This window comes from Maniola hyperantus, chromosome 19, assembly GCF_902806685.2.
Source record: "Maniola hyperantus chromosome 19, iAphHyp1.2, whole genome shotgun sequence".
NCBI classification, from domain to species: domain Eukaryota; kingdom Metazoa; phylum Arthropoda; class Insecta; order Lepidoptera; family Nymphalidae; genus Maniola; species Maniola hyperantus.
Window position 1 is genome coordinate 7,401,497 of NC_048554.1, and position 12,150 is coordinate 7,413,646.

At 36.7% G+C, this 12,150-nt stretch overlaps 2 protein-coding genes across 2 annotated transcripts in view; one reads left to right on the top strand and one right to left on the bottom strand.

Moving 5' to 3' along the window:
• Nucleotides 1-218: 218 nt before the first annotated feature.
• The window catches only part of LOC117990960 (cytochrome b5 reductase 4), an 80,686-nt gene continuing 68,754 nt past the window's right edge, over nt 219-12,150 (top strand). The window contains exon 1 of the mRNA XM_034978463.2: nt 219-576. The gene's annotated coding sequence lies outside the window, so the exon portion shown is untranslated. The remainder of the gene's footprint in view (nt 577-12,150) is intronic.
• On the bottom strand, nt 3,017-11,531 carry LOC117990964 (fatty-acid amide hydrolase 2-B-like). Its single transcript, XM_034978473.2, has 6 exons — nt 11,175-11,531; nt 7,316-7,535; nt 5,866-5,998; nt 4,678-4,802; nt 4,152-4,286; nt 3,017-3,870 (listed from the first exon to the last, which is right to left on the bottom strand). The coding sequence occupies exons 1-6, from the start codon at nt 11,379-11,381 to the stop codon at nt 3,104-3,106; spliced, it is 1,587 nt and encodes a 528-aa protein (XP_034834364.1). The 5' UTR covers nt 11,382-11,531; the 3' UTR covers nt 3,017-3,103.

Below are 12,150 nucleotides of genomic sequence, written 5' to 3' on the forward strand. Positions count from 1 at the left end.
AGTATAGTTCTGGGAGAATGACATAGGCTTCTTTTTATCCCAGAAAATCAAAGAGTTCCTATGTTTTATGAGTTATTATTTATACCTACCCAAGAAATTTTTGTATTTTTTAGATTTATCAAAGGGAATAAGGCTTGAAACGGGCAGAATGATTTTTGATATGCGCGTCCGTGGCGCGTCTTAAATCAGAATATTTCAACAATTTTTAATGGAAATTAGTGGAAACACTGAATCAAATTTCAAAAGTAAAACTGTCAAAAGCAAAAGTGTCAAGTGTAAAAGTCAAACTGACATAATTATCTTATCATTCGTGTCCCGCTTTTCCGCTTTTCTCTGCTTTCTGCTTGTTTAGTGTTTTTTATAAATCTAAATAAATGTATTTTCAAGATTTCAATAAATGTTATGTGATATGATTTTAGTAAAATAGTGTATTCTAACTGCCCAGACTTAAAAAAACAATTCTCTGTAAAAGTGAAGAATCTCAAGCACAGTGCCCATGCAAATATTTATTTTCTTGTACTGTTTGGTGCATCATAGCTGCTTAAAATAATTTCATCTCCAAATTGGCGTGAATTGGTAAGTTGCATTCTTATTTACCATGAATAAATTATTTTTAGTTTCCGTTAAGTATTGTTTTGTTATTTTCTTGGTTACCAGATGACCTGGCCTGACCTGTGAAGAATATTTAATTAAGCCCTTACTTGCTCAAGTTGACATTGACGATATATTAACGTGAAGTTTACGTGCTATTAACACGTGTAAATACGTAATTAAAAGAAACAAGTGAAGTGAAGATTGTATGTAAAAAAGTGGGAAAATATGGCAAAATCTGCAGTTGTACTAAGTTTTCACGAAATTTTGCTCCATCAGTCGGACGTTGCGCTTCTAAGTGGGCCACATTGGCTCAACGATACCATCATATCGTTTTATTTTGAATATTTAGAAAAATTTATCTTTTCTGAAGCCAAAGACCTCCTGTTTGTTTCTCCAGAAGTAACCCAGTGTATTAAAATGGTTGAAACAAATGATATTGGAATTTTCCTAGAACCACTGCAAATCACTACCAAAAAGTTTGTATTCTTTGCACTGAATGACAACAGTTCACCCGACACAGCTGGAGGTTCACACTGGAGTCTATTAATATTTTCAAGAAATGAAAATAGTTTTTTTCACTTTGATTCATCATCTGGCAGCAACCATGATGTGGCTTGGGACTTTGCTAGTCATTTGATGTTGTACTTATCTAAGCAAGGTAAGATTTTCATATTATGCTAAGTCTGACTTTGAAAAAAAAAAACTTTAAAAAAAACTATACTTTTATTATTAAATTTAAGTGGTAGCAAGAAAGTTTAGAAGCTTGCTTTGGACAAAAGAGTATGACATGCACCCAATAAATTGCTCGATGATGTAGTGGGTGGACTTAAACTGAGAGGTTGTAGGTTCAAATCCCACACATTGTTTTTGTTATATGTACGTACTCCTGTTACAAGCTGTATACTTAGTTTGAGAAAATGTTGAAAACTAAATACATAAAACTATAATCAGATTTTATTGTTTCAGGAAATATAAATTTTGCTGACAAGCATTGTCAACAGCAAAGTAACGGTTATGACTGTGGTGTCCACGTTATTTGCAACACAGAGAAGCTGGCACAGCATGCATACAGTCACGGAGACATCAACAGCTGTGACATGTCCATTCAAATTAATCCTAGTGCTAAAAGGAAAGAGCTTCTCAATATTATATCTAGTTTGTCAAAATCAAAATAAATTGTGGTGCCATGCTTGTAAGATTCTTTTTTTGTTATCTTGTAGCCCTGCCTACTGTTTCGCGACCACAGTGTCTAATACTGAATGATAGCCACCAAGCTCATTTGACATTTATTTTGAATCTGTTGAAGGTTTTCTACCAGAAATTATTTTAATATGACAGTAACAATGTAGGACAAACTAATGTCAATTAGAGAGCTCAATGGCTATCATTCAGTGTTAGACACTAAGGTAGCGAATCACTGGTCAGTTGTAAATCTCCGTAGCGGCAGACAATCTGAAACAGTTTTTTTATGCGTTTGATTTATTGTCCAAAATGTCAAAAAAATACCAGAGTGCAGAACCCTCGGTGTGTGAGTTTTTTATCTACGCTTGTAAAGTTTTAACAACTCAGTTCAGGCACTGATAATAAACTTGTAAATATGTAGGGGGGACGTAAAAATTTAACAGCCTGTGCTTGGAAAATGTGTAAATCTGCGGGTGCATAGCAGCACCAGCACAACAGGATATCACACTGAAAACATAACGCGTTCATTGTTCCATCTTGTGCTGTTGTCGTCAGGTGTCGCTGCTGTAACGTGTTTTCTGACCACTTGACTAAGGATCTGCCCTCCTTTAATTAAAAAGCAGATAAGTGAAAAATATGTTTTGAGTTATTGCCAAAAAAGGTATCAAAAACCAATGTTTCTAAAAAAAACTAGTTCTAAAGATTAAACTAAAACCTTGGTCCTTTGTAGCATTTTTTTTAAATTCCCACATTTTTTGAAGACAACTCAAGAAATGTTTTTTGATTTTTAGTTAAATGACGGCAGGGTTGACCATTTAAAATGTTACGGTACCCGGCAGGAAATATTGCACATCAAGCTTTAGAAAGAGAACGGTTTCATAGAGCGTTGTCTCTGTCGTGGAGACCGACGAAAAGTCACATAGGAAAGAGTGACAGAGATGACACTCTACGAAGCAAAAATGTCTTTCTAAAGTTCGATGTGCAATATTTATTGACTGTACTCTGTACAGTCATATTAAGGACGTGCCATGTATAAAATTCATGCTTGGCGATGAGTAAAAAATAGCCATACAAAACGCACGAGAATTTTTAAAATAGCTGACTGATAGGCATATAAAATATTGTCATTTTAATTCTAGCTATTTGATATTGAAATGAAACGAACTAGGCCATAATATTATGTAGGTATTAAGTATATTATCAAAATCACAAATAGAATTGAGATGAAAATAAATAAAAAGTGCAAAAAACACATGTTTAACAACTTTTTTTTTAAACTTATAGTAAGTAATTGTAAACATTTGTCCTATGTATTATGTTCCCTACTTTATGGCTCAACCCATCCTCCAAATGCCTTTTCTAATTCCTCTGCAACAGCAAAACATAACCGGTCGTTGTTGAAATTCGCAACAACCTGAATCCCTATAGGTAGCCCATCGCTGTTCAACCCCAAAGGTACAGCGGTTGCAGGGAAACCCAAACTATTTATTATAGCTGTGTAAATAAAATTCATTGGTCTTATGAAAGGCTGGTTATGGTAGGGCGCTGGTGTTGGATGTGTAGGGAAGAGGAATACTCCATTATCGCCAAGCATATTTTTAAAGATCTCTTCTAAATGATCGCGAGCCTCCATAAAGTACTTGTACTTTTTGCTTTCCGGATTAAACTTTTCATGGTCAGTTAACGCAACAAAGAGACCAATCAAAGTGTTTCCTGATAAGCGCAGGATATTTTTGAATATCTCTATGATGTTTGAGAATAAGCTCGGGTTTTTCATTATGTAGGTTGCGAAAGGAACTTCGTTCTTCATTGTCGTGAACCATATTGCTTGCGATCGTTTTAGCCATTCGATTTTCTTTTCTTCAGGAACTACATTATATTTATGTTGGAAGTGTTCAACAACTCTTTTTAATACCTGTTTAATTTCTGGATCTACCTCGCTTACCAAGGGAGCGCCAATACTAAATTGGTAAAAGACTTCGAGTTTCCCGATATCTACTGGTTTGTCGAGGTCGAGTTTTTGAGCGTAGTCTCCTGATATTACCTTTTGGATGTGTTTTAAGTCAACAGCAAACCTTGTCATGGGTCCAATACCTGAAAAACAATAAAACTGAGTCTGTCTGAAACTATTTACCAAATATCTTATTGGAAAAGTATAATCATCGACGTGAATATCCATAAAAATTATATTAATGTGTATGTTGCGATTTCAACGAATTTTTGCGCAAACCTGGAGAACAGAATCCTTTTTATTTTGGAAAAATAAGAGATTACCACAGGATTTAAAAATCCTTAATTCACACGAAGTTGCTGGCCAGTCAATCATAAGTAGGTAAATAGTGAGTAGATACCTAACTATTGCTATTTATACTTACACAAATATAAATTAACGTCATCATTCTTGAGTTGAGGATATTGGCCTTCATTGGACACAGCTCTCCTGGTCGGCTTGTGCCCAAATATCCCATTAAAGTAAGCAGGCATACGGATAGACCCTCCTATATCGGACCCTGGAAAATTAAGAACATTCATAATATCACTCGGCCAACGAACAAAGTATGGTCCGTACGATTTCTCACGCGCCATTTTAACTTTCTGTCAACTGTCATGTCAAAAATTACTAAAATCGTACTTTTGACACATACCTAAAGTTAAAATGGCGAGTGAGAACTCATTTTGTACGCATTATACAGCTGGTCGATTACGCTACATCTAACTGCTAACACCTAACGCTACAGGTTGAGGATAGTAATCGGGGAGGGAACGCTCCGCACAGCCCTCGCGCTAACCCGGTGCGGGATAGCGCGGGTGAGGTGCGGGGCGTCATACCCCGATTGTCTTCTCAACCTGTCGCGTACTATAATCATTTATCAAAAACAAAAAATGTATCTTGTTTATTACCGATTCCAAATATGCTGCCTCCAACAGCCTGTATAACACCCTCGCCGCCCGATGACCCACCCACGATTCGAGTTGTATTGTATGGATTAAGCGTTCTGCCGTGGATGCAGTTGTAGGTTTCATACCTGCCAATAAACCATAGTTAGCATAAAAAGATGTAAGTTATGGTGTAAATAACAGCCGAAATTAATACAGTCTGTAATCTGTCGATAGTTTACATAAACATAAACATCAAGATTTTGATGGATATCCACAAGTTTTTGGACTTTGTAATATTATAACAGTTAACTTATTATAAACATAATATTATGGTAATTATTATTTAATGTGTACATGGAAAAATCCGTAAATTACGAAGTTAACAGAGTAGCATAAACTATATATGTATAAGTCAATTATTCTATATTATAACCAGTGAACGGAATAGGTAGGTACAATATGAATATCTAATAACAGGCCGCGTGACAACCGCCGTACTACAATGTTACAATTATGGTCTTTTTTGACAGTGGACAGACAGACAGAGTTAGTGGATTTAAGCGAAGCGGTAGGGATCCGGGTTTCAATCCCGAGCACGCATCTCTAACTTTTTGAATTATGTAGATTTTAAGCAGTTAAATATCACAGTTTTAACGGTTAAGGAAAACATCGTGAGGAAACCTGCATGCCTGAGTTCTCCATGATATTCTTAAAGGTGTGTCAGTGTGCCCTTGGCCAGCGTGGTGGACTAAGGCCTAAACCAAGGCAACAAATTTGGTACTAAAGTTGTATAATAGATATATACAGGGTGTAACCAGAACTCTAGCAAAAACGAAGCCAGATGATAGTACCTACCACTAAAAAAAACGCAAAAAAAATATTCAAAAAAACTACATTTTGTAAAAGTTCACGATAAATTGAAAATAAATCATCTGACTGACGCTAGAGATCAACGAACGTTGCGTAAGTAGGTCACTCGGAGTCAATGCCGCGGTTTACGTAGATGGGGCATTGACCCCAGTTTTGCACGCTATACATGGCGGGTTTGAAAAATACTAAATCACTAAAACTACAAAATGAGGCAAATGGTTATTGGTATTAGATTGTGTTTAGAAAGTATAACATAATGCTAAGTTTTGGTAGCGTTCTGGTTACAGTCTGTATGTAGTTGGTAAATAGATAGTATTATTATAATGTGAATTATCATACCACATGCACATTTCTGGGATATTAGTTACTCCAATAACTATGGCGCCACTATTTTTCATCAGTTTAATTACTTCCGCGTCCTTATCGGCTCTCAAATGTTTCCTTAAAGTAATACCAGCAGTAAAATGGAGTCCTGTAAACAAGGTAGGTAGGTATATAATAGGACAAGTCAACTTTCTTGTTTACAAACGTATTATGGACTCTACCATTTCTTTTCAGTAATCCATATTCCATAGTATAAGACCTACCTACCTGCCAAATTTCATGATTCTAGGTTAACGGGAAATACCCTGTAGGTTTCTTGACAGACACGACAGACAGACAACGAAGTGTTCCTATAAGGTTCCTTTTTTCCTTTTGAGGTACGGAACCCTAAAAATCACTTCATTTTATTACTACAGTCCAAGATCTTTTTTGGAATGGATATAGCTTATACACTGAATTAACATAGGCTATTTTTTATTACGGAAAATCAAAGAACTCTCACGCGAATTTTGAAAACCTAAATCCATGCGGACAAAGTTGCGAGCATCATTAGATAGTAAAGACGGACGTGGCGTGTTATTACACTAGATTATCTAGTCTTATTACACTAGATTTTTACATCACGTTTGCATCATCACTTCCGAACAGGTTTGATTGCTGCCAAGCGCATTAAAAAGAATGGCAGTCAGTGGGGAGTGCCGACAGAAGTGAAAACTTAGAATTGAAATAGTATAAGTCCCGCAAATTGCTATTGCGCGTAGCCGCCATTTTAGTGACGTTCAGCACTAGACTGAAGTTTCGAGCTGATGGTATATTTTTACTTAAATATAGGTACGTCATACGTCAAAATGACGTCATTTCGATGTTAATGAGACAGGGTTCCAGCGCAATAGCAATTGCGGGACTTATTTATACCTATCTAACAGTGTTTTTTTTTTGGATTTTCAAATGATTTAAGTATAGTAATTATAAAAATTTGTACATTATAACATACATAAAAAAAAGAAAAAAAAAAAGATACCGACGAATTGAGAACCTCCTCCTTTTTTTGAAGTCGTTTAAAAACTATTAACATTAGTTTACTTTTTACTTGACTGCGGCGAAGTCCAAAGGAGAGTTATTCCGAGTACTATTACTTAATTACTTAGCTTATGCTCGCTACTTCGTCTGCGTGGACTACACAATTTTCAAACCCCTATTTCGCCCCCTTAGGTTTTGAATTTTCAAAAATCCTTTCTTAGCGGATACCTACGTCATAATAGCTATCTGCATGCCAAGTATCAGCCCGATCCGTCCAGTAGTTTGAGCTGTGCGTTGATAGATCAGTCAGTCAGTCAGTCAGTCACCTTTTCCTTTTATATATTTAGATATTAATATTAGCGTGTTGGTGACGCGTCCTTGAAGTTTTTACCGGTGCCATAATCGCTCAACGTGCCTAAAAAAGATTTTACTTTAAAAAACGTACCTTCCACTCCAATGCTGTCCTTAGTAGTAAATGGAACACCTAGGAATGGTTTCTCTCGTTCTAAATATTCTACAGACAAAGTACCGCTTCTAATAAGATCGTCGGCTTCCTTTGCTTCCTTTAGCGCCAGTTCAAATCGATTGTCGATAAAATAGTTGGTAACTGGATTAGTTTCCTTTATCCTTCGTATGCAAGTATTTACAACTTCTAAACTGGATACCTGGAATCAATAAAATAATTAAATTTAATTTTGTAAAGATGTGCTCATCATCCGACTATAGGAAGGCTTATGTGTTGAATTGCATGTTCTGGCACTCACAGGCTCCAAGTCTAAAAGTTAAAAAACTCCTTTAGGTGGAACTAATTGCAACAATAGATAATGAGTCTTGATGTGAATGTTAGATGATCCTTATCATTGTAATGAGAAGGGTTATTCCCCGGACTTTTATTTAGTAGCTACGAATATACATCGATGGCTACGAAACATTGAAACCATTGAAACATATCTTTGGCCGAGGCAATCGCAATGCAATGCACGTTTCATACAAAATCTAGGGACCACCCAGAACGGAATTCGTGATAAATTACGTCTTACTTAAATATTCCTAGGTAATTTGCATAAACTTAAGTTACTATTTAGGTAACAAGTCTATGGTGTAATTTAGCAACGATATTAACTACTTATTCATAGTTAAAAACGTTTTGATTAATAAGCTGTTAAGCAGCCTACCTAACTGTACTAATGGTAAGTATAGTACGTGACAGGTCGATATGCAAATCGGGTTATGAGGCGGGGGAAGGGGGACCCCGTACACCCGCACCCCGCACGTCACTAGTGCTATCCCGCGCCGGGTTAGCGCGTTGGCTGTGCGGGTGTGCGGGGCGTCCCCACCTCGATTTCCAAATCCACCTGAGAAATTAAGATAAATAAATAGTAGGGAATAGATACAACCTTTTACATGAAATATTTTTGGTGGATTTTTATGATCTGTTGTGTTGTCTCTTTCATGACCTGTGTTAAAACTCTTTTATAGCCCTTTATAAGTTTAGCTGCGACGTTGTACGCCGTACGGGTACTTTAACCAATGTCAAATGTCATGTCAAAAGTACGGTTCTAGAATAGAATAGAATAGAATGTTTTTTTATTCATGTAAACTTTTTAAAAGTGCTTATGAATAGTCAGGTTTAATTTACCACTGGTTCACCTTTAAAATAAGGGTAAATCGTCATTCGTCGCGCGTAGGCGCATTATAATAATTATTATGGTAATTGGTAAAGTTTATTAATCACCTATAAACTATACACAATAATTATTTAAACTAAATTTTAAAATATCCTCTGCCCTAAGGTTGCCTTGAAGAGATCGCTATTATAGCGATAAGGCCGCCTATTGTACTTGCAAACATCTTTGTTATACCTACTTCTATTGTTTTGGTTTTGGTGTACAATAAAGAATATTTTACTTTTACTTTACAATAGTTATTTATGTACGTTTCCATTGAAGAAATTAGGTTGAAAGTTGTTTGGCCTATTTGCATTAGGTGCTATATTTGACCCCGAGTTTATACGCACAATAAACTTTAGAGAAACTCGCCACACAATCGCAGTGAAATTTATGGTTACGTCACAAAAAATGCCAAGGGGGGTATCATATGAAAGGGCTTTACCTGTACATTCCAAAACAGATTTTTGTTTATTTTTATGCATAATAGTTTTTGATTTATCGTGCAAAATATCGAAAAAAATACGTGAGTACGGAACCCTCGGTGCGCGAGTCTGACTCGCACTTAGCCGGTTTTTGTATTTATTGCGATAAATCGGTAATAGATAATAGATAGTCGTTATTGCATCATTGAATATTCATTTTATTACAAGCAGGATGCCTACGACTTTGTCTCTTGGCACAAATTTCTTTTTCGATTACAATTAAGTAAAGGTCAGTTAAATATATTTGTGTCTTTACTTTTTACTGGCGTTTTTATGACGCCTGATGTATGAGGCCTGTTTGTCTTCACGGGTTATGTTCTAATTCTCGGGTATTCTAAATATCTTGTATGAGACCTTCAGATAATCGAAAAAAATTAGCTTACTCTGCCATCAAGGAAGTGATTGATACCTAGTACCTACAACTCCATAGTAGGTATCTGGATAGATAATTTTTATAGTTAAAAACCGGCCAAGTGCGAGCCAGACTCGCGCACCGAGGGTTCCGTGCTACAGTCGTATTTTTTCGACATTTTGCACGATAAATCAAAAACTTTTATGCATAACAATAAATAAAAATCTGTATTAAGATGTACAGGTAAAGCCTATGATACCCCACTTAGTATTAATAATCTTACTTTGAAAGTTGAAAATACTAAATAATTGTTCATGAACTCATTTTCATTTTTTTTGTGATGTAACCACAAATTCACGGTTTTCGGATTTTTTTCCTTACGTGTGCTATAAGACCTACCTAGCTGCCATATTTCATGACTCCTATTCACAATCATTACTATGAAATCGCACTGTGTGCTCGAACGCATAGTGTAGATTCCACCAGTCAGATTATCGAAAATTGACGTGACCAAATAATCTGATTGGTGGAACCACACACTGTGCGTTCAAGCGCACTGTGAGTCCTCATAGTAATGATACGGGGGTTAGTCAACGAGAAGTACCCAGGTTTCTTGACAGACACGATAGACAGACAACGAAGTGACCCTGTAAGTGTTCCTTATTTTCTTTTAAGGTGATGAAGTGTTGTGTTTTATCGTGTCAAAGTTATTCAGACAGACGTTCTGATGCTATGAATGGTATCACATTTCATTTGTAAGTAATTTTATACGTAATTATTAAATTGTTTCTACACTTATTGACATCTAGTGTGAGATAGCTGAACTATGTAGTGACATCAATATATCGATGTTAGGTCGCTAAGCGAGTAGTTTTGCTACTAACCCGCAGATGGAAAATTGAGAAGTGGGCGGCGTTCCACAACCCCTCACCCCGCAAAATGTCACTCGATATTTCATAGGGAAATCTTAATACAACATCTCCTCTTTGTTTCTGCTCTATGACGGAACCCTAACAAGAAATTGTTAATTACATGCATTATGCCTGCCTATTCCGGTATGTGATAGGTAGGTGTATGACCACATAGCTGTTTAGGTTCTAACCTAAACCTTATGGTTATAGCCATGACCTCGATTAAGCGAGCATGTACGCGGAATTGGGTTTATAGATTACATAAGTACATTGGCCCAATACGGTAACAACCGAACCTACCTAATTGGATTTCCATCATTTTGGGGCTGGGAACTGGGTATGTGAAAATAAAATCGGAAGAGTGTGATAGTCGAAGTTTTCTCGCCTTAGGTAGGTAATGATGATGTTGATGATCTCTTCAACTTTTCAAGCTGCATCACGCTTAAAAAGTTGAGGTAACAGTGTTTTGACTTTTGAGGGGCATTTAGTCTGTTCCAGGGAGCTCGGACTCAAAGTTGAAACACAATAATTATTACAAAGTTGAAATTACGTACAGAGGTTCCCTTTATAAAATTATAGTTAAGGAATAAGCTGGATGTTTCAAAATTCCCACGGGAGCGAACACGCGAGCGGCCGCTAGTCCCTTGCAAATTAAATAAATTTATTACTAAAGAAAATGAAATAGGCGTTGGCACTAAAACCTCTTCATATAGACATTTTATATACAAACGCTCTGGTAACTCTACTCGTAGATAGTAGTTTTATCGTAGATAATAATAGATACTTATCTCTGATAGTTTTCTTACTCACTATACAAATTAAATTGCTAATAGTATAGCTTTCCCGGTATTTCCTACAACAAACAGGCTAATTGAAACCAATTACCAACCTCCCTTGTCCTTATTTTTCTGGCAACTTCAATAGCAGGTTGTTTCAATATATCATCCTTTATCCGCGGCAATTTCCTTCCTCTTGTCCCGTAATATAGTTTGAACAAAACGCAAGTTAATGCGTCTAAAATTCTTCTCAACGCGCTTAAAATACGCATTTTTAAACTGAACGGTCTCGGTTTCATTTCTACACATTTTGTGCTCATATTTGCACTTCACAACTGCCTATTGGCGACACCTTTTTACTATTTTAATCCACTTTTTATTATTTAACGATCACGATCGTCTGAGTCACACTGTTGTAGCGGCACAACCGTCGCGATCGCCGTCAATCGCCGACTCGACTCATTTTGTTTGTTCATAAGCCGAAGCATAACAATACCGGCTAGGTTACAAGAGTATGTAATCCCCATAATATCAATAGTGCCGTCTCACTTCACTATACCCACTTTCCTATATACCAACCCTGAAGTAAGTTGACAGACTAGTTGGCTCCCATATTTTTATAATAAGCGCTTTATAGCGAAACACGAATAGCTCCATATGTACCTACTATCTGACTCATTAGTCTTTATTTCCTTATTTTCTTTTACAAAGGTAGACCTATTTGTCATAGAATATACCTATACCTACGCCCATGTGTCAGTATCAGTACAGGGATCTCAATCCCCAAATTCGTTTTGTTGCTATTTGATTACTTGCTTGTATTGCAGATCAATTTCTCGTAAGTCGCTACCGTTATTTCTTACATTTATCAGATATTAGTATAGATATACATATAGTACGCGACTGGTCGAGACAGCAATCGGGGAGGGAACGCCCGGCACACCCGCAAGCTCCCGCTGGAACCCGGTGCGGGCGAGCGCAGGTAACGTGCGGGTGTGCGGGCGTCCCCCCATCTCATACAACGATTGCCATCTCAACCTGTCGCGTACTATAGTAGGTACCTAGGTATATATTTCCGCATACGTAAGT